Below are 23,270 nucleotides of genomic sequence, written 5' to 3'. Positions count from 1 at the left end.
CCTTTGTCCTTGGGATTTAACGGCCCTGGGCAACATTCCTGCATGGGAATGGACCTGGAGAGGGAACTTCAGCCTTTCTCCTTGGGATGGAAATGACTCCCACAGCGCCAGCTGGCTCCCTTCCCAAACTCTCCCAGTCGGGAATGCCTAAGCCTGGCTCCCCTACCGCCCCACAGAGCCAGGAGGGCTCGGGAACTCCTCCCTAGAGAGTCCTCCAGGGCAGGACACAGCGGGGACACCCCTCCTACCTGCAGACAAACACCTCCAGGGGCTGCTGGGTGTTGGGCGTCATGATCCAGGGCGCCACGCGGAACACCACGGTGTCCGTGAAGATCGGCGTGCCCGGGGAGTCCTGATGGAGCCAAAATGGAGTTTGGGACCTCCACCATGGAGGGTTTGTTAGGGGGTGGGTGCCCGATCCCCCATACCTTATGGGGCACCTCCAGCAGGCTGGCGCTGAAGGACACGAGGCCGCTGAAGCCCCTGTCGGGGAATGCCAGCCCCTCCACGTAGAAGGTGCTGTCTCCGTGGCCAGCGCGCTCCAGCACGTAGGAGAGCTTGTCCGGGCCCAGCACGGGCTTGTAGCGCGGGGGGGCATCACCACCTGGAGAACCCCGGATTCCCACCCCAAACTCAGCAGCCTGGAGAACCTCGGATTCCCACAGCCTGCCCACAGGGGACACAGCAGCAGCAGGAGGAGCTGGCTGGTGCCCAGAGGTGGCAGAGGAGCCATGTCCTCCTCCTCTTCCTCCTCCTCCTCCCTGAGGAATATGCCTGATCTTCCCAGGACAAAGAGGGCTCCGTCCCCTCGGGTCCAGCCCTTTCAAGGTGTGTGGCTCTGGCTGAGGATCTAATGACACCCTTGGCTCCCCAGACCTGATTATCAACGCGGAGCTGTGAGGGATCCAACTGTTCAAAGGCGAAGGGCGCTGCCAGTGGGATGGGCTGCTGGGCTGCTTGGATCCCTGCCCGAGTCAAAACAGTGCCAGGAACCACGTGGGGGTTCCTGCACCATGGGAATCCCAAAATTCCAGCAGCCTCATTGGGAAAAGCCTCTCGGGAGCCTTCTGCCCCTTGATTTTTCCCATATAGCCCCACCTTGTGCTACAGCAGAAGAGCTTTGGGGGGGAAAGGATGATTACAGCAAATAGGGGCACCCCAATGAACAAAAGCTGCGGGGTTGGCTCACCTTGGGGTCACACACGGGTATTGGGGACAGGGGAAGGCAGAGGTACTCACGGACAGCGTGGAAAACCCGCACTTTGTCTGCGTCGCTCTCAGGGACGTGCAGCACCACCTGGTACTCGGCGAAGATGGCGCTGGGTCCCTGGGTCCGCAGCAGCATCACCGACATGTCCTGGAGGTCTGTGGGACACGGGGGACACCGAGGGAGAGGATGGCAGGGGGAAGCCCCCAGGGAGCCCCTCGGGGTCACAGCCCACCTGCCAGGGTCCGTATGTCCGCCTGGCCGCTGTCCGTGCCCCCCGCGCCAGGGCTGTCCCGGTCACAGTTCACCAAGAGCACGGCCCCTTGTCCGTCCGGGCCCCACGTCCACTTGGCCTGGAGGAGAAGCACCGAGAGGGGACAGGAACAGGATTTTCACCCATCCCATGCTCGGAGAACACAACCACACTGCGAGGAGATACCAGTGCCGGTCCAAACCACCCTGTTCCCATCAGCAGCTCCAAACCACCCCATTCCCAACGGCAGCTCCAAACCACCCCATTCCCAACGAAAACTCCAAACCATCCCATTCCCAACAACAACTCCAAACCACCCCATTCCCAACGAAAACTCCAAACCACCCCATTCCCAACGACAGCTCCAAACCACCCCATTCCCAACAACAGCTCCAAACCACCCCGTTCCCAATGGCCCCTCCAAACCACCCCATTCCCAACGGCAGCTCCAAGCCACCCCATTCCCAATGGCCCCTCCAAACCACCCCATTCCCAATGGCCCCTCCAAACCACCCCATTCCCAATGGCAGCTCCAAACCACCCCATTCCCATCGGCAGCTCCCAGCAGGGCCTGCACAGACTATTCTGAGATTTTATCTCCCAATGAGGCTGGAAGTGCCTCCAGCCTCGCCTGGACACGGCTGCAGCGTTTCTGGAAGATCAGCCCATCTCGATAACCGATTTGTGCCAACAATCAGGCTGTGGTTAATTAGCCTGGCTGGGCTGTGGTTAATTAGCCCAGCCTAAGCACCTTGGCACATGCAGATGTGTGGCCAAAGGGGGAAATCTCCTGCTGTTTGCTCAACTCAGTCAGCAGCACCTTTGGGGCCCAGGAAGGAAAACAAAAAGAGAAAGGAAAGGGAAAGGAAGAAAAAGGGAAGAGAAATGGGAAGGGAAAGGGGAAGGGAAAGGGGAAGGGAAAGAGAAGGAAAAGAAAAGGGAAGGAAAAGGGAAGGAAAAAGAGAGTAAAAAGTCAAGAGTTTTCTCCTACAGGATCCTCAGGGCCTGTCTGGAGCCGCAGGAGGTTTTGGCGTGGAATAGGAAAATAAATCCTTCTCCTCCTCAATTAATAGGCTGAGGATGTCCTGGGCTGCTCTCCCTCCCACAGACACCACCCAGGTCCCTGTCCCTCCTGGAGATTTTCCAGGAAGAGGCCAGCGCTGGATCCGCCCTCCCACAGCGCCTCTCCTCACCTTGTCCTTGCCCTTGCTCTTCACTCGGCCGCTCCGGCTCCAGTCCACATCCAGGGACACCTCTGGAACAGCGAGAGGGGAGGAAGCCACGGGCAGGAGATGAGCTCTTGGTGCCCTTTTGGGCTCCTCCTTGGCACTGTGACCCCACACCAACCCCTTCTCATCCCCCCAGAGCTGCTCCGGAGTGATTCCAACAAAGCAGGAGAAAATCCAACCCAACTGCCTTGCCATGGCTTTCCCTCTTTGATCTCCAGCTGTCTGCTCTCATTTTTGTTCCCCCCAGCAGGGACATCCCCACTTCATGGCCAATTTTACCTTTTCATACCATTTGTTTACATTTTCATGGCAAATTTTGTTTTCATGTTTTCATTACTTTTTAAAATGTTTCCATGGCAGATTTTATGATTTCACCAATTTCCTATTGACTGTCCTGTCTTACATGAAGCCGAAATACGCTGACAGGAGCACAAAAATGTGTTTTCACCATGGCTGAGCAAACACCCAAATAATTTCTGGGAAATCTGAGGACTTCCCCCTCCCTCTTTTTGTCTCAAATTTCTGTCTGTGCTGCACAGATTTACCAGTGACCTCATCCAAACCCCACCTTAATCCTACCCCCAAAACTCCAGATGGGATACACAAGGTGTGGAAAACACAGGCATGGAGGCAGAGATTGTTCTCCTTGGGGCAGAGAGGACAATGTGGAAAAGCTGGGAGGGAAACTCAAAATCTAACCCAGAGAAGAACATTTGGAAGGCAAAATCCCTGTGGTCAGTGGTGGCCCCAGTTGGCTCCAGCGGGGGACATGGGAAACCTTCAGCCTCTCCTGGGGCAATTTTGGGAGGTGTGGCCATGATTTGAGGACACAGGTCTGACAGTCATGTGAGCGCTTCAGAAAATCCCAAATTTAGGGTAATTAATCCATCCCAGTGGAGGCTTCTGCACCCAGACTGGTTGTTTAGACTCCCTTTGTAGTCAGCAGGGGAGAGCAGGCATTTGGAGGGAATGATTCACCTCACCCTAAACTCCTGAAATAGGTCAGGCACTGCTTTGGTGCTGATTCCTTGCCCCTCGCTGGCGCGGAGGAGGCGCCGGCCAGAGCTGGGTGAGGAGATCTCCCATGGATCGTCTTCTCCCAGAGGAACCACCTGGGCAGGCCCAGGAGGATGCTCTGGGTGGGGACATGACCCAGCCTCCGTCTCTCCCGCACCATATAAGGCAGTGTTTAATTAATCGCGTTTTAACTATTTCCCTCTTGCTCATCAGCATTGGTGAACACCCAAAAGTTTATTGCCTGTGGCCCCCGAGGAATTCTGCCTCGTGGATCCAGCCAGATCCCAAGAGACCACGAATTCCTGGAGCTTTGGTGGGCACCTACCAACACAGGTGAGGTACAGCCAGGCCACCGCCAGCTCGTGGCCCTCGCGGTCGTAGTAGGAGATCTTCACCTGCAGAGACATCCCCACACCGTGACCCACACCCCATGGGGTGGTGGGATCTCCATCCCCACACTGTGACCCACACCCCATGGGGTGGTGGGATCTCTATCCCCACACCGTGACCCACACCCCATGGGCTGGTGGGATCTCTATCCCCACACCGTGACCCACACCCCATGGGGTGGTGGGATCTCTATCCCCACACTGTGACCCACACCCCACAGGCAGGATCTCCACTCCCACACCATGACCCACACCCCATGGGATGGGAGGATGCCTGCATTCCCAGGATCCCAGAATGAGCTGGGAAGGGCCCCATGAGGATCACTGTTCCAGCCCCTGCCTGCTGACCCAGCCGGGCCCTGGCAGGTCCATCCCAGCCATTCTCCATGAATCACAATTCATTGGAACCCTCTGTGCCAGCTCCAGCATAAAATCGTTTGTGGGAAAAAGCCCAACTTGGGATAATTTTTGCTGACTTTTGCAATTGCCATGATGTCACTATTAGGGTACCAAGTGGGACCTTCTCCTTCTGGGTTTCATTTGTCATCAGTGCCAATTACACAACTTTGCTCAACCACTCTGGTGTCATCATTACTCAGAAATCCTCGAGTTTTCCCAGGAAATTTCGCTTCTTTTACCCAGTTTGGGCACATAAGCAGCATCTGACCTGGTTGTCATCGATGGTCCTGCTGGTGACATCGATGGTCACCACCACCTCAATGTCGGGATCCAGGGGCCATCGGGAGTCCATGGTGGGCTTTGTGGTGGGGCTGTGGATCATATGCACCGTCACTGCCGGTGTGGCGTGCACGTCAAAGGACGCAGCACCTCTTGGGGTGGACCTGGAACAGAGCAACCTTTGGTCAGAGACCACGGGAGCCAAGTGCCCAAACCTGGAATTAAACCGAGCCACGACTGGGTGGGAAGGGCCCCAAGACCATCCCTGGGTGATGAAATGGTCCCTGGAGTTCCACACGTAGGATCTCTGTGGCGGCGATGAGCAAGCCCAGTTCCCACTGCAGCTCTGGCACGTCCGGTGTTCATCCCACATCCAACCTCCCCCCGCAACAGTGAGAAATTCCCAGGATTTCAGCATCCCGTGACAAAAGCCCAGCCAGGGAAGGAAACGATTTCCATGCCAACCACGCGTGGAGCTGGGTGTTGTAGGAGCATCCCGTGACCCGAGGGATGCTCAGGCTGGAGCGGAGCCTGGATCCGGGCACGCACACCCGGCTCCTTGACATCCTCAGGAGCCTTTGAAGTGCTGCTCCCTGCTCATTACAGCCCCGGCAGCTCCGACCTGCTCCCTCCTCCGGGCTGGGTCCCGGCGGAACCAGGTGGGAATTTCAGCAGCGAGAACATAAAAAACCCAACATCAAAACCCCGCCGCGGCAGGGATTTATCCCCCGTGTTGCTCTTGGCGTGGTGTCCCCAGTGCCTGCAGCAGCTTCTGGGGAGATTAAGGTATTCCCTGGGCTTGGCATCCCCAGAACACCCCGCAAAGCCGTGGATCCGGGGAACATCAGGATCACGGTGTCCAGATCTGGGATCCCAGTGTCTCCAGATCCCAGATTTGGGATCCCAGTGTCCCCAGATCCCAGATTTGGGATCCCACCCCCCAAGTCTGGGGCTCTTCACTGTGGGTTTGTGGCCCTCCCACCTCAGCAGCGCCACCCAATTCCCAATGAGCTCCACGTTCTGCCCCAAACAGCCCAAAATTGATGCATCCATCACTAAATTCCCCCCTAGCTGGTGCTCCCCAGGAATAAAATGATCCCATTTTTCAGCTGGAAGAGCTTCCATCATCTGCTGTTTGGGACCATGGTTCAAATTTGTTACCAAGAAGCCAAATTACCCCATTTGGGGCTCTGACTTCGTGTTTAAATAGGACTGAGACAACTTTGAGTCCAAAGCAAAAAAATTGTAGATAATGGATTTTCTACATTCCTGTCTGAATGAGGGGGGAAATGAGGCTGTTTTAGGGCAGCCAAAGCTCTCAGAGGGGACAATGGCACATCCTGGCCCAGCTCCAGCTCTCCATCCCAATAATTGCCCAGATGCGATGCCGACCGGCCAGGCCTGCGTTCTCTGTCATTATAAATGTGATTTATTAAATAATGACACTGTGACAGCAGGGCAGGGACAGCCGCCTATCTGCCCAGTAAAGCCACCCCATATTTAATTCTGGAAAAATCCATTTTCCTGACGCTGCCTGTGCACGGCTGCCGCTGGATTTTTTCTGCCTGAGACACATATTTTATTCCTCCTCCCGTTTTAGCTCCCAGTTGCTCGTCTTGAATTGCTCTTGCCCAATGTTTTTAGAGCCAGAAATAGACCCGGGCTTAGCCAGGGTGTGCTTGGGCTTTGACTCCAAAGCATTCCGATCCGTTGTGACACCTCGAGCCAACATCCTGCCTTTGGATGAGCTCCCTGTGGGACATCATCCCCAAAAACGAGCTCCCTGTGGGATATCATCCCCAAAACCAGAATCTGGTCCCATGGGGACCTCATCCCCTAAAACAGAACCTTGATGAGCTCCCCATGGGCATCGTCCCCTAAAACAGAACTTGGGGTGAGTTCCCTGTGGGACATCATCCCCTAAAAAGAACTTGGGGTGAGTTCCCTGTGGGACATCATCCCCTAAAACAGAACTTGGGGTGAGTTCCCTGTGGGACATCATCCCCTTAAAACAGACCTTGGAGTGAGTTCCCTGTGGGACATCATCCCCTAAAACAGAACCTCGATGAGCTCCCCATGGCCATCGTCCCCTAAAACAGACCTTGGGGTGAGTTGCCCATGGGCATCATCCCCTCAAGCACACCCAGCGGGACCTGCCCCTCCAAACTTGGGTGAACTCCTGACACGCTCCACGTCCCTCACCACCCATTCCTCCACCAAACCCATCCCAAATGCTGGCAGCTCTATGGAAAACACTGAGATGCCCCAATGCCAGGCAAACCCATCCCAAATCCCAGCAGCTCCGTGGAATTGGGGAAAGAAAGAGGTTGGAATTGAAGGAAAGAAAGAGGCTGGGATTGGGGTAAAGAGGCTGGGACTGGGGGAAGAAAGACCCCTGCCCCAATGCCAGGCCCTACCGGCGTGTGTCAAGGAAGACCTCAGTGCCCAGCACGCAGACGCTGCGGGCAGCGTGGCTGGTGGACATGGGCACGACGTGACGCGGGGCCATGGTGAGCCGGGCACGGCCGCATGGGCAGGGAGCTCCGCTGGCTGTGCAGGGAAACCAGCAGGACTGGATTAAAAAGCTCGGGAAGGTAACTCCTCCTTCCCAGGATGACGGGGTTCGGCCAGGGGACCCTGGTTCCACCTCCATCCCGAGACAGAGGTGATAGGGCAGCCCCGGGGCGGCTCCACGGGGACACAAGGTGACAGCCAGCCCTGCTGGATGCTCCTCAGTGGTGGTTTGGGGTTTATTCCCCTCTTTTTGTTCCTTCCCAGTTCCATCTCAAACCCCACAGTTCATGCATTAAACATTCCCGCTCCCCCGGCAGCACAGGGTGGTTGTTTGGGGTTATTACAATGCTGTCATTAAAACCGGGCATTTTCTTTAAAACACCCCAAATTTTCCAGCCGGCCTCTCTCGGCCTGGGTGAGTCACAGCCCCAGCTGCAGCAGCTGGGCCATGCCTGAATACAGCTGAACAAAAGGAAATGTTTGCTCAGGTTGGTCCTTCCCATCCCAACCATCCCGAGGACGGGGATGGGGCAGGGAGAACTGGTTATGGGGCAGGCAGGGAAGGGGAAAACAACAACAGCCAACAACCAGAGGCCTCCCGAGGAAATTCAAACTCCTCTGTGTCTTGCTGGGACCTCGAGGTTCAGGGGAGTGGAGTGTTTTCAGGCTGAGATCCCACCGGAAAGATCCCCTTTGCTGGAAGCTCATTCCAGCAGATATCCATCGATCTCTGGGTCGTCCCATCCCAGAGGATCCCTGCCCGCGAGCGGGAAATCTGGCTGGAGTGGGAGGGAGGCCCTGCCTGCAGGGAGCAGCTCCAGAGTGTCCCTGTGCCACACAGCTCATCCCAGGGAACAGAGGGAGCAGCTCCAGAGTGTCGCTGTGCCACACAGCTCATCCCAGGGAACAGAGCGGGCAGTTCCAGAGTGTGCCTGTGCCACACAGCTCATCCCAGGGAACAGAGGGAGCAGCTCCAGGGTGTCCCTGTGCCACACAGCTCATCCCAGGGAACAGAGGGGACAGCTCCAAAGTGTCCCTGTGCCACAGAAGAAATGGGGCGGCATGTGTTTGGGACAGGGAATAGGAAGGATGGGATGTGTTTGGGACAGGGAATGGGAAGGAGAGGCTGGGAAGAGCCAAACCCCTGTGGGGAGAAGCAGGAAAAAGTCCAGGGAAGGTAGAAGGGGTTCAGAGGAGCCGGAGCCATCACTGCACCGAGCTGCACGTCCTCAGCTGTGGGAGCAGGGAATTCCCTGTGGGATCCAACTGCTGGGATGAGCCCAGCCAGGCTCGGGAAAGGCGAAAGGGTTCCAGGAAAGGGGAAAGGGCTCCCTCCCACCTCAACTGCGGCAACCACTCCCAGCTCCGTGTCTCATACCCCAGAACAGCTTCAGTAACTCGAGGAGCCCAGAGGAGCGGCCAGGATGCTCCAGCAGGGAACACGGATGGCATTTCCAGCTTATCCCTGGAGATGGTGGATAAAACTCCATTTTCCACACCCAAATTCCTGCTGGGAATGGTGCTGGCTCTCCGGGCTTTCCTGAGGAGCACGAGCCCTGACGGATCCCTGAGCTGGGAGCCAGAATGGTGGAACAGCCCCAGAGCAGCGTCCCAGCAGAGCTGCGGGCTGGGCTCCCCACCAGAGGCTGCTGGTTGCACTGGTTTACACTAGGCAGGGGCCAGGGCCGTGCTCTGAGCCTGCTCAGCTGGTTTGGGGCTGGACAGGAACACACCTGAGGCTGGGGGAGCAGGATTTGGGCACTCTGGAATCCGCAGGGAGGGGAGTTCAGCGCTGCCGTGAGCACAGCGGGAGCTGGGACAGCTGTGCTCCTGAAAGTCCAGTGGGATCACATCCCTGGGTATGGAGGGGACACAGGGCCCAAACCTTTCAGGGCTGGAATGTCTGTGCTCTCCAAAATCCAGCAGGATCACATCCCTGGGCATAGGGGTGAACCTTTCAGGGCTGGGTGGGTTTTGCAGCTCAGTTCCAGCCCGTTCCGAGCCGTTGCAGATCTCACCCAGCCCCAAATCCCGGGAGGTTTTTGGTGGAACCTGCACTCCCTCCTCTTCCTCCTCCACCTGCCATCAGCTCCGACGTGCCGTGCTCAGGGACAGGAGGGTTTGAAGTCACCCAGCCCAGCCGGAGCTGAGCGCTTCTCCCTAATTACAGCTTGTCCTGGGAAAGTGGCACATGACGGACAGGATCCCGCCTGTCCATCACACCTAGGAGCTGGGGCAGCCTGTCCTGGGGGCTGCCTTCGGCTTTCGCCCAATTCCAGCTTCCATCCTTCCCCAGTTCCAGCCCCTTTTCCCCAGTTCTAGCCCGTTCCAAGCCCCCCTTAAACCAGACACGACCCTCAGGAACAGCCGGATCCCTGCGGGATCCCTGCGGGGCGTCGCTCCTCGCCCATCCTGCAGCACCACTCTGCCAAGGAAAGTTTGATAATCTCCCTTAGCCGATAATTACAGGTCGTTAATTACCCCTCGTTAATTACCCTGCATGCAGATTGCAGGCAGGAACCTTTACGAGCCGTGTCAGCCTAATTACTTGCAGTAGGGCGAGACATGGAACCAGTTATCAAAGCCCGCCGGGCTCGGCTGGGCTTGGGCTTCTGGAGGTTTCTTTGGGCTTCTTTGAGTTTCTTTATGTTTTATTTTTGTTCTCTTTAGGTTTTCTTTTGGTTTCTTTAGGTTTTCTCAAGATTTGCTTTAGGTTTTCTTAAGGTTTCTTTAGGCTTCATTAGGGTTCCTTTCGGTTTTCTCTCGGCACCACCCCAGGCAGGCAGCGAGGACTCGCATCCCCCATCCCACCTAGGAGCTACCTCCTGCTCTGCCCCACACGTCTCCTGCTGTGCCCCAGCTCTGCCCCACAGATTCCACCCCCAGCCCCAGCTCTGCCCTATAAATTCCCCCCACAGGTACCAGCACAGCCCCAGCTCTGCCCCACTGATTTCTCCCCCCAGCCCCAGCTCTGCCCCAGCTCTGCCCCAGCTCTGCCCCAGCACCTCCAGCCCGAATTCCGGGCAGGAACGGGCACGGCTGGGCACGGGCACCTTTTGGCACCTCCTGAACAAGAAGGAGCAGCCCGGCGGGCTCCGGTGAACATTTCCCTCCCACCCCCTGGAATTCCGTGCCTGGAGCCGAAACGACCCCCGGACCCCCGAGCGGGCTCGCGGGGAGAGCAAATCCCAGCTTTCCAGCTCCGGGAAAACCCTCGGGAATGGGGCTGTTCCCAAACCCCAGGTTGGGATTTGGTCCCAGCTCCTGGGAATTCACCGGGAAACCGCGAGTCAGATGTAGAGATAAACCGAATCCCTCCCGATCCCGGCACAACCGTGGGACAGCTCCGTGGAAAAACCGAATTCGAGTGGAAATGATCCCAATTCCAGTGGAAATAATCTCTATTAATTCAGATTCCCTGTTTTCCCAGCCCTGAACTTCCCAGCTCCTGGCCTGGATGCTCACCCGGGATATTCCCCACCAGAATCCCGGAATTATTTGGGCTGGAAGGGCTTTAAATCCCATCCCATTCCCCCTCATTCCATGGGGGGATTCCAGGGGGAGGATGATCCCTATAAATGTCGGGAACATCCACCGCCACGGAGGGAAGCTCGAGCTGGAAAAGGGAAGCCCGAGAGGGATGGAAATAAGGAACATCCACCTGAGCTCTGCTGCCGCTCGCTAATTGCTTGCGGCTTCCAGGATCTGGGGCAACAGTTTGGGCTGGAAAATGAATATTTAGCCGGGTGTTAATAAACGATGCAAACCCCGCGTGGGCGGGAATCGCTCCGGAGCGGCCCGGGGTGACAAAACCAGCTCAGAGCTCCCTTCAGCAGCCACTGCTTCCCAGTTTCCCTTTGAAAATAAGCAATGGGGGGAAAAAAAAGGAGAGTTCTGCTCTTGCCTCAAGGCTGGGAAAGCGAGAGCAGGCAGGGATTTTCCCTAGAGAGCAGAAAGAGAGGATGAAATGCATCCCAGGGATGCGGCCAGATCCAAAAATGCCGCAAATCCGCCTTGGGGAACCCAGGCTGGGGTCAGGGAGGCGAGGAGGGACCGGGAGCTGGGGACAGCTGGGGGAGCTCCTCGCCCAGGGCTGGGAACCGGCCAGGTCTGGGGCCAGCTGCCCTCCCTCCCTCGCTGTCCACCCCTGTCCATCCTTCCCTGTCCATTCCTGTCCCTCGCTGTCCACCCCTGTCCATCCCTCCCTGTCCATCTCTGTCCACCCCTGTCCATCCCTCCCCCACAGACCATTTTCAGAGCTTTCCGAGGTCCAGCCCAGCCGCCCCCTCGCTCCGATTGTCATCCCAGCCCCGCGAGTCCCGGGAGGAGGAGGAGGGAGGCCGGGCCGGGGAACGGAGCAGCAGCGGCTCGGCGGGGCAGGTCCCGGTGCCCATGGCCGGGGAGATGCCGGGGGAGCCCCGCACGCTGCGGCTGCAGCACGGGAACCGCATCGAGGCCCTGTGCGTGCTGGGCGGCCACGTCCGCGCCGACGTGTTTGGGTGAGAGGGACCCCAAAACTCCCCTTCCTCCTCCTTCTCCTCCACCTTACCCCGGCTTTACCTTCTGCAAATCCCTGCTCCTCGTTTTTCCTCCTCTTTTCCCAAACCCCTCAGCTGCTGCACAGCCACATCTGCACCAATTTCCATGGGTGAGAGGGACCCCAAAACTTCCCTTCCTCCTCCGCCTTTCCCCCTGTTTTTCCCTCTGGGGATCGCTGCTTCTAATTTTTCCTTCTGCAAATCCCTGCTCCTCATTTCTCCTCCCGTTTTCCCAAACCCCGCAGCTGCCGGGCAGCCACATCCGCGCCAAAGTCCAGGGGTGAGTGGGATCCGCACAAAACTTCCTTTCCTCCTCCTCCACTCCTCAACTCTGCTTTTCCCTCTGTAAATCCCTGCTCCTCCTTTTTCCTCCTGCTTTCCCAAACCCCACAGCTGCTGGGCAGTTACACGGATGTCCACAGATGAGTGGGACTCCCAAAACTTACCCTGCTCCTCCATCTTCACCTTTCTCCTCACCTTTCCCCTGTTTATTTCTCTGGGAATCCCTGCTCCTCGTTTTTCCCTCTGCTTCCTCAAACCTCACAGCCCTGACACCATTTTGATGCAATTTGTGGGCAAAACCCTCCCCAGGCTTTGCAGAGCTGCAAGAATTCCTGGAAAGCTTTTACCATGCCTGGATTTACCCCAGTCTGGGGTCAGCAGATCCAGGGGCACTTCAGGGAACTGCTGGAGAGCAGAGGGATGAGCAGGAGCCCAGGGAGGTGCTGCAAAATTAGGGAAGATCACAAAATCTCACGACTAAAACCTTGGGAAAGTGGGAAATCCCCACAGTGCCAACCCTGCCTTCCTAAAACCAACCAAACGCTGAACTTCAGGATAATTGTTCCCCCCAAGGGAAAAAAAAGGTGAAAAGCTCATTCCAGGCTGGATTCTGGTTAGTGCTGCTGTTGCAAATCCCAGCCTCGATATTCAAGCCAAGCAGCGCAGTCTCAGCGCAATCCCAGCTCCCCTGGCACCTCTCCAGGCCAAATCCCTTCCCAGTGGGATCCCCAGATCCAAGGAACTAGGAAACCAAACCAGTTTTTCTATGTGTAATTAAAAGCAATTTAAGGATTTAAGGAACACCCAGGCGGGAGCAAAGGAGCTCTCGGATTTCCTCCCCCCCTTGCCAAGGGTGCAGGTTTGATGGGACCAGTGGCATCCAAGAAACCCGAGCATTGCGAGCTCTCGGGTGTCAGGGCAAAGAGCCCAAAAATAAAAACCTGGAAACGCAGGGAAATTCGGGAAAAGGACCCAGGAGAGGGGAAGAGCAAGGACACATCGGACTGGGAGCAGGGCAGCACTGAGAGCTTTGGGCTGGATAAAATCCCCCAGCAATGAGAGTTCCCAATGGAAAAGCCTCTCAGAGGGATGGCCGCAGTGTTTTGAGGAGGAAAAAACCCAAGGATTTCTGCATGGAAGTGGGAAGCCAGGCTGGTTGGGATTATTACAGATCCTTACCCACAGCGATGGCTTCAAACACTCACGGGGCTAAACCAGCCCTAAACCCGGGCTAATTCCAGTTCAGGAGCAGGAGCAGGGCAGGAAGGTGCCGGCGGTGAGCGTGGAGACGCCAGCGTGCCTGGTCTTGGCCGCGCTCCGGGCAGTGAATGAATCCCGGTGGGAACGCTGTGCTGGCCCTGCAAATCGCTCAAAATTCCGGGTGTTTCTGGCAGGGCGGCCCCTGCTGGGGCTGTGGCCTTTGGCGTGAAGCACACCGAGGGGGTCAGCGTGGATGTGCTGTTCCATGGCCATGCCGAGCCCGAGGCCGTGGCTGGAGCCAGCATGCGGTGGCCGCTGGACGAGGGGACAGTGCTGAGGTTCAGCATGAGCCGGGCCAGCTCCGAGGTCAACGACAACAAGGTGAGGAATGGGATCCCAGGAGTGGGACTCCACGGAGGGAGAACATCCTGCCCCAACAAGGCATTTGGGGTTCGCAGGTCACAGTCAGCTTTTACGCAGATGGAGGGAAGCCCATCAACCAAACTGGAGTGTTCCTCACCGGTGTCGGTGAGTCTGAAGTCAATCCTTGGAGCAGGGGCAGGGATGGGGACAGCAAAGCCAGGTTTGCTGGGTCTGAGGCTTTGGCAGCCAAGCCTCTCGCCATGCCTGGGGATGAGGCAGCTCTGTCCCCACAGGAATCTCCCTGGACGTGGATGCGGATCGGGATGGGGTGGTGGAAAAGAACAGCCCCAACAAGGTACTCCAGCCCCCCACCACCCTATGGAAAATCCACAGGCTCTGTGGATCCTGAGCTTGCTGAGCCTCAGGGGTGCTTTAGGCAAGCTGGGCCTGGGGACCAAAAGGACATGGGGCCATCCTGCTGGTCAGCTGTGACAAGGAGTTCCCCTTCATTCCACCCTCCGACTGCGACAGCGAGCAGGTGTTCAACAGAGAAGGTAACGGCTCCCCAAATGCCCTGTCCCCAAAATCCCCATCATCCCCTCTCTGTGACCTTTCCTGAGAGGCACCCAGCCCAGCATGCAGCCCAGCACCCAGCTGCTCCCCACCAGCTGCTGAGCAAGCTTCCCACATGGGAATTTCTGTGGAATTAATGCCGCGCCAACTCACTGGAGCCAGGCAGGGCACAGAGGCAGGGCCAGGGAACGGCTGTGGTTCCAGGGCTGGCTGGGCACGGGCCAGGGATGCTCCATGCAGGTGAGAGGAGCACGGGGTGAGGCACAAGGCTGGCAGCCAGGAATCCACCCACCCATTCCTGGAAAACTCAGCCCACGCGGCATTCCGAGGTCACGGACCGGCTGTGCCAGGGATGGGCAGGGAGAAGGGAAAAGGGCATGTGGGTCACGGGCACAAGCTCTGGTTTGCCTGCGTGCCCATGCTGGTGGGAAAGGAAGAGCAGGTTTCTTGGGAAGAAAGAAGGGAACATGGAAAACACCACCCAATTCACTCCATTTGCCCCCAGATCTGCTGGACATGGCTCAGATGGTGTTGAGGACAGAGGGGCCCCAGCGCCTGCCCCGGGGCTACGAAATCGTCCTCTCCGTGTCTGTCAGTGACGCCGATAAAGTTGGGGTCTTCCATGTGCAGAGTAAGGCCTTCCTCAGCTCCTCCTGCTCCCCTTCCTCATTTTCCCCTTCCTCCTTTTCCCCTTCCTCCCCTTCCCCTTCTTCCTCTCCCCCTTCCTCTTCAGCCCCTTCCTCCTTTTCCCCTCCTTCCTCTGCCTCCTTCCTCTGCCTCTTCCTCCATTTCCCCTTCCTTCCTCCTGTTCCACTTCCTCCTCTTCCCTTTCTTCCTCTTCTCTTCCCCTTCCTTCTCTTCCCCTTCCTTCTCTTTCTCTTCCTTTTCTGCTCCTTCCTCCTCTTCCTGTTCTTCCTCCACCCTTCCTCTTCTGCCCCATCTTCCCTTTCCCCTTTCCCTTCCCCTTTCCCTTCCCCCCTGATTACTTTGAGGTCCCCACAAGCCTTTTCCTTCCCATCTCTGACCTTGTCCTGCCCGTGCCCCTCAGACCATGCCTCCAACATCCCTTCCCCATCTCCCCCCATCTTTCCCTCTTTTCCATCAGGTAGAAAACCCTGGGGGTGAACAAGCAGAGGGAGGGGGACACAAAGGCCACGCAGAAATGAGTGGCAGCAAACAGCCTGGTGTAGGGGTTTTTCTAAAAAAAACAGGGAATTAAACATAAATAATGTTTTGTTTGGGCCCCTGAGAACCTAATCCTCAGGTGCAGGGGCAGGGAAGTGAAAATGATGAAAGAGAAGCTGCTTTTGGCTCATTTTCCTCCAGCTGTGAGAGTTCAGCTCCATCTCCTGGCTCCTAGGAGAGCCCAGGGATGTGAGGCTGTTCCTGCCCAGGCAATTCCAGCTACTGGCTCTGTTTTGGGGTAAAAAGAAGCAGAATAAATCTCAGGAAGTGCTGGGAAGCAGAGCCCACTGCTGCAAACTTCACGGGGTTTGAGTTTCTTTCTTTTATCCTTTGTTTTTAAATTATTTCTTTTTCTGGTTCCTGCTTCCAGTGCTTCTCACTCCTGGTGGTTAAACATACAGGGAGTAAAGAGATAAATTGGGATGTCTTTTTCAGAAAATTGAAAAATTTCCAATAAAAATAACAATAAATAAGGAGATAAATTGGGATGCTTTTCAGAAAATGGAATTTCCATTAAAAACAAGGATAAATATAGAGATAAATTGGGATATTTTTCAGAAAATTGAATAATTCTCAGCTGCCAGCAGGGCTGGGCTGTTAAACTGGAGGTCACCCAGCTGCTTTATCCATGCTGGCAGCACGCTCCAGAGCACATCCCCTTCTCATCCCTCACTGTGGGCACTGGGATTTTATTTTCTGGGAATGAAATCCCTCACCCAGCCAGGAATGTGCTGTGGAGGAGCTCAGGCTCGTTGCTCCACGCAGGGGGGAGGCCAGGGCATTGTCCTCCTGTGGAGGGGCAGAAACTCCATGAGAAACTTCCCAAGGGCTGCTCCATCCGAAGAAATACTGCCCAGTGACATTTCCCCTCATCCCTCTTGTCCACAACAAAATTTCCAACTCCCTCAGCTCCTGCTTCAAGGTGCCTCTCACAGCTGGATCTCCTCAGACATCTGAGGGATCTGATCGTGGCCGTCCCGCAGAAATGCACCCAGAAACACACAGGGAGCCTCAGGGAAAGCCGTGCTCCCTCCACCCCAGCATCTCCAAACACCCTTGCTTTCAAAAGGGAATTTCTGGGTGGAAGCACCCCCAGATCTCCCTGCTCACTTTTCCTGACCTGTATATTTGAGTTCATCCCTGTGGAAACCCAACCCCGTTGAGCGTGGAAACGGGTGAATAATGCCAATAAACCTGGGGACTTGTTCCTGTTCCTGGCAGATCCCTTCTTCGGGCAGCGCTACGTGCAGGTGCTGGGCCGCAGGAAGCTCTTCCACGCCGTGCCCTACCCGGGCGGCGACGCTGAGCTCGACTTCTTCGTGGAGGGGCTGCGCTTCCCCGACGAGACCTTCTCCGGGCTGGTGTCCATCCACGTCAGCCTCCTGGAGCCGCTGGCCGAGGTCGGGAACTCCTGGGAACTCCTGGGAACAGGGTACCTGGGAGATTGGGATGGTGCTGGAATAGAGCCCGTTAACCCATGCCAAAAATGACCTCGGGGGAATGGTGTGGGGAATGTCCCTGATTTCAGCTTGGCTCCCTCAGGGCATCCCCCACTCGCCGATCTTCACAGACACCGTGGTGTTCCGGGTGGCTCCGTGGATCATGACCCCCAACACCCTGGCCCCGGTGAACTTCTTTGTGTGCAGGTACAGGTGGTGCTTCCCCAGCCCTGCCGGTCCTGGGACCAGGCTGGGGATAGGCTGGGAGCAGGGAATTTCCATTCTTCCCATCCTTCCCACCCTTCCCTTCCTTCCATCCTTCCCATCTTCCCCCCATCTTCCCCCCATCTTCCCCCCATCTTTCCCCATCTTTCTCCATCCCTTCCCCATCCCTTCCCCATCCCTTCCCCATCCTTCCCATCCTCTCCTCCAGCATGAAGGACAACTACCTGTTCACCAAGGAGATCGGGAGCCTGGTGGCCAAGGCCAGCTGCAAGATGAAAGTTTGCTTTGGCTACGTCAACCGTGGCGACCGCTGGATGCAGGTAGGGGGGCTCTAAAAAACTGGGAAAACCCTGCCATGCCGGTGCCCCATGTGGGATTTCCTCCCTTCCCAGGATGAAATCAGGCTCGGCTACACCCACGCTCCCCACAACAGCTTCCCAGTGGTGCTTGACTCCCCGCGGGAGAGAGGGATGGAGCAACTCCCCATCAAGGAGCTGCTGGTGAGAAAAGGTTCCCTGCATTCCCTGTGGAGCTTCTCCCAGGGTTCACACCCAGCCCATGTTCCCATTTCCAAAATTCTCCTTGCCCTCAGCTCTGTGCATGGAATTGCCTGGAAAACGAGAGCAGAATGGAGATTCCCTCCCAGCCACTCCAGCCTCACCCCCTCATCCCAGCCCCCCAGGAAACCTCTGATCCAGAGAGGAAAGGAGGAGCCAACACCCCTGGGAATGAAAGGCTCCTGCCAAGCTCTAGGATGGGATTTCTCCCCCAAGCATCCCAGGGATGGGCTGCCTTTTCCTTTCCTCCTCCCTGCCTGAGAAGCAGAAGAGGATCAGTTCACTTCCTTGGAAGAGAACAGGGTGCAGCCAGTGCCAGAAACTTCCCTGTCAGCTCCTTGGCCAAGGAAAAGGGCCAGGCCAAGCCTGGGATGGGGCATTTTGGGAGAGCCTAGTATGGAAAAAGTCTGGATTGGGCAATCCCTTGGAGATATCCCCAGGGCAGAAAGGCAGGACACCCCCAGGCAGTCATGGAGTTGCTGTCCCCAACACCCAGCCGGGTGATAGAGCAGCCTCAGCTCTGGCAGGAACAGGAGACAAGGACAAATCCCAGCTTTTGTCCCTCTGGGGAGGGCTGGAGGCTTTCAGGAGCATTGAAATCCATCGTTTCTCATGACTGGCATGGGAACATCCAGTCCTGGATTCATCCAGCAAATCCGGCAGGCAGCCACATGGATCTGCCCTCTTTAGGAATTGGTCTGCCTCACATTTAGGGCAGCAATTTCAGCCTTGTGAGCTGCTAACACATTATCCTCCAATTTCTGCTTTGAAGCCTGCCCTAATCCCCAGCCTGACCTTTCCAATCTCATTTTCCAACTAGGAATACTTAGCCTGACGCCACGGGCATGGGTCAAACCCTGTGCCCCTGGAAGCCCATGCCAGGGAAAAAGGAGATGGGAGGGAATTATCCACTCAAAATCAGGGAGGAACTGATAGGACTTGAATGTGACCCGCAAACCTGGGATGAACCAGACCCCTGACAGTTGAAACCAGGCAGGCTCCGTGGTTTTATTAAACTGAAATGAGTTGGGAGCAGGTGGCTGGTGCTCAGGCCCTCCCTCAGCACCCAGGGAAAAAGAGATCTGATCGTGGCCATCCCGCAGAAATGCACCCCAGAAACACACAGGGAGCCTCAGGGAAAGCCGTGCTCCCTCCACCCCAGCATCTCCAAACACCCTTGCTTTCAAAAGGGAATTTCTGGGTGGAAGCACCCCCAGATCTCCCTGCTCACTTTTCCTGACCTGTATATTTGGGCTATCCCTATGGAAACGCAACCCTGATAAGTGACTGGGATTTAACTCAAACCTCACAGACACCTGATCTTATCCCAGGGGCTGCCGTGCGCTCCAGGCCTGTGTCAGCTCCAACTGGGGCGCAGGGAAAGTGGAATTTTGGTCCCATCCCTGCCGTTTTTTGCCATGTTTTTAACACTCCCTCGGGCTTTGGCATGCAGAGCCAAGAGCTAATTAGCCCTGCACACACAGCTGCTTCAATCCCAGATATATTAACTCCTGGAAATCAGGGCTTAAACAGGATTTAAGTGCTGTGCAGCCCTTAGGGTGGCTCTTAGCCCAGAGCAGAGTCACCCTCGGGGGCTGGAGTTCACCTCCCTCCCAGAGCCAGCCAGGAACTTCACTCAGGGCTGCCTAATTGGCTTAATGTGAACACTTAAACCTTGGCTTAATGTGGACACTTAAACCTTGGCTGCAGGAGAACAGAAAAGATCTGGTCCTGCTTAACATGGACACTGAAACCTTGGCTAGAGAGAACAGAGGAGATCTGGCCTGGTTTAATGTGAACATTTAAAACTTGGCTTAATGTGGACATTTAAACCTTGGTTGGGGAGAACAGAGGAGATCTGGCCCTGGCTCCAGGCCTGGCTCTGCTCCGGGCTTGTCCCAATTATTCCCACCCCTCCATGACCCCGAGACCTTTCTCCTCCTGCCTTTTCTGTGCCCTCCTTGTCACTGTGCTCACCCACTCCACAGCAGGATAAAACCATGGGAGGAGCAGGGGCTCAGGGCACTTCCTCTTTCTCAGGGCCCTGATTTCGGCTACGTGCACAAGGAACCCCTCTTTGAAGCCCTGGCCAGCCTGGACTCCTTTGGGAATGTAGAGGTCAGCCCACCTGTGTCTGTGGCTGGCAGGGAATATCCCTTGGGAAGGATCCTCATCGGCAGCAGCTTCCCTGTGTAAGCGAGGGAGAAAATACAGATTTGGGGAAAACGCAGATTTGGAAGCAAAGCCCTGAAATACCACCAAAATTGGGGTAATTGGGTTAATCAGCCACTGCCTGAGCAGGGTGGGGGCTCCCAGGTTCCTCCACCTCAGTGGCAATTTATAGCCAAGCATCCAGGCAGATGTTGATGGGAATATCCCCCAATCTGAGTGTCCAGGCAGATGTTGATGGGAATATTCCCCCAATCCCAGTGTCCAGGCAGATGTTGATGGGAATATCCGCCCATCAAAGAATCCAGGCAGATGTTGATGGGAATTTTCCCCCAGATCCACAGGCCGCAGGATGACCAGGCTGGTGCGGGATTTCCTCTACGCCCAGTGTGTCCAGGCCCCCGTGGAGCTCTACTCAGACTGGCTGGCCATGGGAAAAGTCAATGAGTTTGTCACCTTTGTCCCCGCCTCTGACAAAAAGGTACACCCAGACCCCCCATGCTGCCCCAAGGCTCCTCCTCCAGGACCAATCTCACTTGGAAAACCCTGGAGCTCCTTCCTTTGGCACCCCAGCAGGTGTTTGCTTGGGTTCCATTCCCCACCCTGAAAGGAGGGATCTGAGCACAAAAACCGGGATTTGCTGGGCTATTAATGGACTCAAATAGAAGAGAAAAGATACCTGCAAAGGTATCCAAGAAATTCCAGCCTTAGTATTCCCGGGGGTTTGCAACAGCTCAACATCTCCCAGAGGTTTTCAGAACATTTCTCTTCCCTCTCTTGTGGCTTTTCCTGCTTCTGACACAGATTTTTCCCTCAGGAAAACCAAGCCTTGACCTGAATGTCTCAGAAAATGACTATTTAGGTCCCCAAACCCTCCATGGGTTGAACGAGGCACTAGATAACAGCAACTGAAGTTTCAGCTCAGGTTTTTGCAGAAGTGAGTCCCTGAGGCTGCAGGGCTGCAGCTGATCCCGGCCGTGTTCCCGCAGCGATTCCGGATGCTGCTGGCCAGTCCGGCCGCCTGCTACCGGCTCTTCCGCGAGAAGCAGAAGGAGGGACAGGGAGAAGCCACCATGTTCAAAGGCAAGGGGACAGAGCCGGGGCCATGCGGGGACATTTTCCCCACTGGGTGTCCTTCAGCAGGATGCCTGCCCGCCGCCCCCAGCCTCCTCCGGCCCTATTTCGGGAAAGTGAGTGGGATGGGAGGGATAAAGGCACTGCGTGGAGGGGATGTTTGCTGCCAGGGATGGAGCTTCTGGAAATGCCAGCAGAGCTCCAGCACGGAGCAGGACAACTGGCAGCTCTCCTGTCCAGATTAGAACTGGGTTTTTTTTCCCTTTCATTGTGATTTTGATCTGTGGTGGGGTAGGAAGAGAGAAGGTCTCTGTATCTCCAAGGATGTAGAGCTCCAGCACAGAGCAGGACAACTGGCAGCTCTCCTGTCCAGATCAGAACTGTTTTTTCCCCTTTTATTCTGATTTTGATCCCTGATGGGGTTGTGAGGTCCCCAATCTCCAATAATATGGAGCTCCAGCACAAAGCAGGACAACTGGCAGCTCTCCTGTCCAGATTAGAACTGGGTTTTTTTCCCTTTGATTGTGATTTTGATCCATGGTGGGCTTGGAAGAAGGTCTCCAGTCTTCAAGGATATGGATCTCCAGCACAGAGCAGGACAACTAGCAGCTCTCCTATCCAGATTTGAATGGATTTTTCCCCTTTCATTGTGATTTTGATCTCTGAAGGGGTTGGGACAAGGTCTCTGTATCTCCAAGGACATGGAGCTCCAGCACAGAGCAGGACAACTGGCAGCTCTCCTGTCCAGATTAGCACTATTTTTTTACCTCATCATTGTGATTTTGACCTGTGGTGGGTTTGGAAGAAGGTCTCTGTATCTCCAAGGTCACCAAGAGGACCCAGCTATCCCCAGACCAGGGGTGACCCCATGGAGGGGGATGCTCTGGAGAAATTCAGCAGATTCCTGTGGGCAAGAGGATGGATGACAGGACTTTTCCAATGCTCTTCCCATGGGGCAGAGATTTCCTCGCCTCACCTTCCCAAGCTTTGACCCCAGCATCAGGAAATTGGGATTTTGGGGGCTTTTTACATCTCTATACCCCACCTCAAACCAGGCTCCTGCCATTGCTGCTGCATTTTGACGGTGTTTTGTGTGTTTAGGGTACTGGGGGATAGACACCAAGCGCATCACCATCAACAAGGTGCTCTCCAATGAGGTCCTGGCGCAGCAGAACCAGTATGTGCAGGTAATCCCCGACAGTCTGGGTCACAGCCCCCATTTCTGGCAGCAACCACCCCAGCGTGGCACAAACCCCACCCCGTGGCAGGGAGTGGCAGAATTTGGGCCCCTCTCTGCTCTGCTCCATCCCCTGCAGCGCTGCATCGACTGGAACAGGGATATCCTCAAGAAGGAGCTGGGCTTGCTGGAGGAGGACATCATTGACATGCCGGCCCTCTTCAAGCTGGACAAGCATGGCAAAGCTGTTCCCTACTTCCCCAACACGGTAAGGGGGGTTCCTGTGCTCGGGTCCTCCCCAAAAAACAGCTCAGTCAGCCAGGATGAGTCCCCAGAGTTTTCCTGAAAAAGCAAAGTCAGCTGTCTAGAAAAGGGAAATATCTCCAAGATAAACACAGGTCTAACACAGCTTGGTGGCTTTATGGTGCTTGCAGTGGGGTTTTGAAAAAAAGTGGTGAAATTTCAAGGGGTGAGGCATGTTTTAGTGATAAAAAAACAGGGAATTCTTTGGGATTTGGAATCCTGAGGGAAGGTAGCTGCCAAAAGTGGTGCTGAGAAGGATGGAAGAGGGTGATCACCTTTTTTCCTTTGGCTTCATCCATCCTGACACCAGTGGTGTCACTCTGCAGGTCACCATGATTGTCCTGGCCAGAGACTTGGTCATCCCCAAACCTTTCAGTGTCAGCCATTATGATGCCACTGTCCCCAGTGTCACACACAGGTCACCATGACCGACCTGGGCACCCCAAACTCTTCAGTGTCACCCATTTTGATTCCGCTGTCCCCCGGTGTCATCCCACAGGTCACCCTGATTGTCCTGGCCAGGGACCTGGGCATCCCCAAGCCCTTCAGTGTCACCCATTCTGATGCCAATGTCCCCTTGATGTCACTGTGATTGACCTGGGCATTCTCAAACCCTTCAGTGTCACCCATTCTGATGCCGCTCTCCCCTGGTGTCACCCCACAGGTCACCATGACTGTCCTGGCCAGGGACCTGGGCATCCCCAAGCCTTTTGGCCCCATGGCAGACGGCGAGTGCTGCCTGGAGCAGCGGATCCGCATGCTGCTGGAGCCACTGGGGCTGCACTGCTGCTTCCTGGAGGACATAGCCTCGTACCACGGCAGCCTGGGCGAGGTGCGCTGCGGCACCAGCGTCCAGCGCCGGCCCTTCGCCTTCAAGTGGTGGCACTTCACGCCGTAG

General features: G+C 56.0%; 2 protein-coding genes across 2 annotated transcripts in view; one reads left to right on the top strand and one right to left on the bottom strand.

The window, feature by feature from the left end:
• The window catches only part of LOC117006927 (protein-arginine deiminase type-1-like), a 13,033-nt gene extending 5,751 nt beyond the window's left edge, over positions 1-7,282 (bottom strand). Inside the window, exons 1-8 of the mRNA XM_033079689.1 lie at positions 7,191-7,282; positions 4,763-4,937; positions 4,032-4,101; positions 2,654-2,715; positions 1,443-1,560; positions 1,240-1,365; positions 429-604; positions 249-352 (exon numbers count right to left, since the gene is read on the bottom strand). Of these exons, the coding sequence (XP_032935580.1) occupies positions 249-352; positions 429-604; positions 1,240-1,365; positions 1,443-1,560; positions 2,654-2,715; positions 4,032-4,101; positions 4,763-4,937; positions 7,191-7,282 (923 nt within the window). The remainder of the gene's footprint in view (positions 1-248; positions 353-428; positions 605-1,239; positions 1,366-1,442; positions 1,561-2,653; positions 2,716-4,031; positions 4,102-4,762; positions 4,938-7,190) is intronic.
• On the top strand, positions 7,281-23,270 carry LOC117007027 (protein-arginine deiminase type-2-like). Its single transcript, XM_033079894.1, has 17 exons — positions 7,281-7,367; positions 11,596-11,786; positions 13,502-13,688; positions 13,766-13,835; positions 13,964-14,025; positions 14,107-14,224; positions 14,749-14,874; positions 16,650-16,828; positions 16,971-17,074; positions 17,301-17,412; positions 17,485-17,592; positions 19,690-19,841; positions 20,155-20,299; positions 20,808-20,901; positions 21,994-22,079; positions 22,209-22,337; positions 23,037-23,270. Exons 1-17 carry the CDS (start codon positions 7,281-7,283, stop codon positions 23,268-23,270), a joined length of 2,184 nt encoding a protein of 727 aa, XP_032935785.1.

This window comes from Catharus ustulatus, chromosome 24 (assembly GCF_009819885.2).
Source record: "Catharus ustulatus isolate bCatUst1 chromosome 24, bCatUst1.pri.v2, whole genome shotgun sequence".
Lineage (NCBI taxonomy): Eukaryota > Metazoa > Chordata > Aves > Passeriformes > Turdidae > Catharus > Catharus ustulatus.
This window is presented reverse-complemented; position numbering and strand designations above follow the sequence as displayed.

Excerpts from the sequence above, each read along its gene's own strand:
- LOC117007027 (XM_033079894.1), top strand. The coding sequence starts at position 7,281 with ATGGTGAGCCGGGCACGGCCGCATGGGCAGGGAGCTCCGCTGGCTGTG. Across the intron at positions 14,875-16,649 it reads TGGGGTCTTCCATGTGCAGA|ATCCCTTCTTCGGGCAGCGC; the intron begins GTAAGGCCTTCC and ends TGTTCCTGGCAG. Across the intron at positions 17,075-17,300 it reads GTGAACTTCTTTGTGTGCAG|CATGAAGGACAACTACCTGT; the intron begins GTACAGGTGGTG and ends CCTCTCCTCCAG.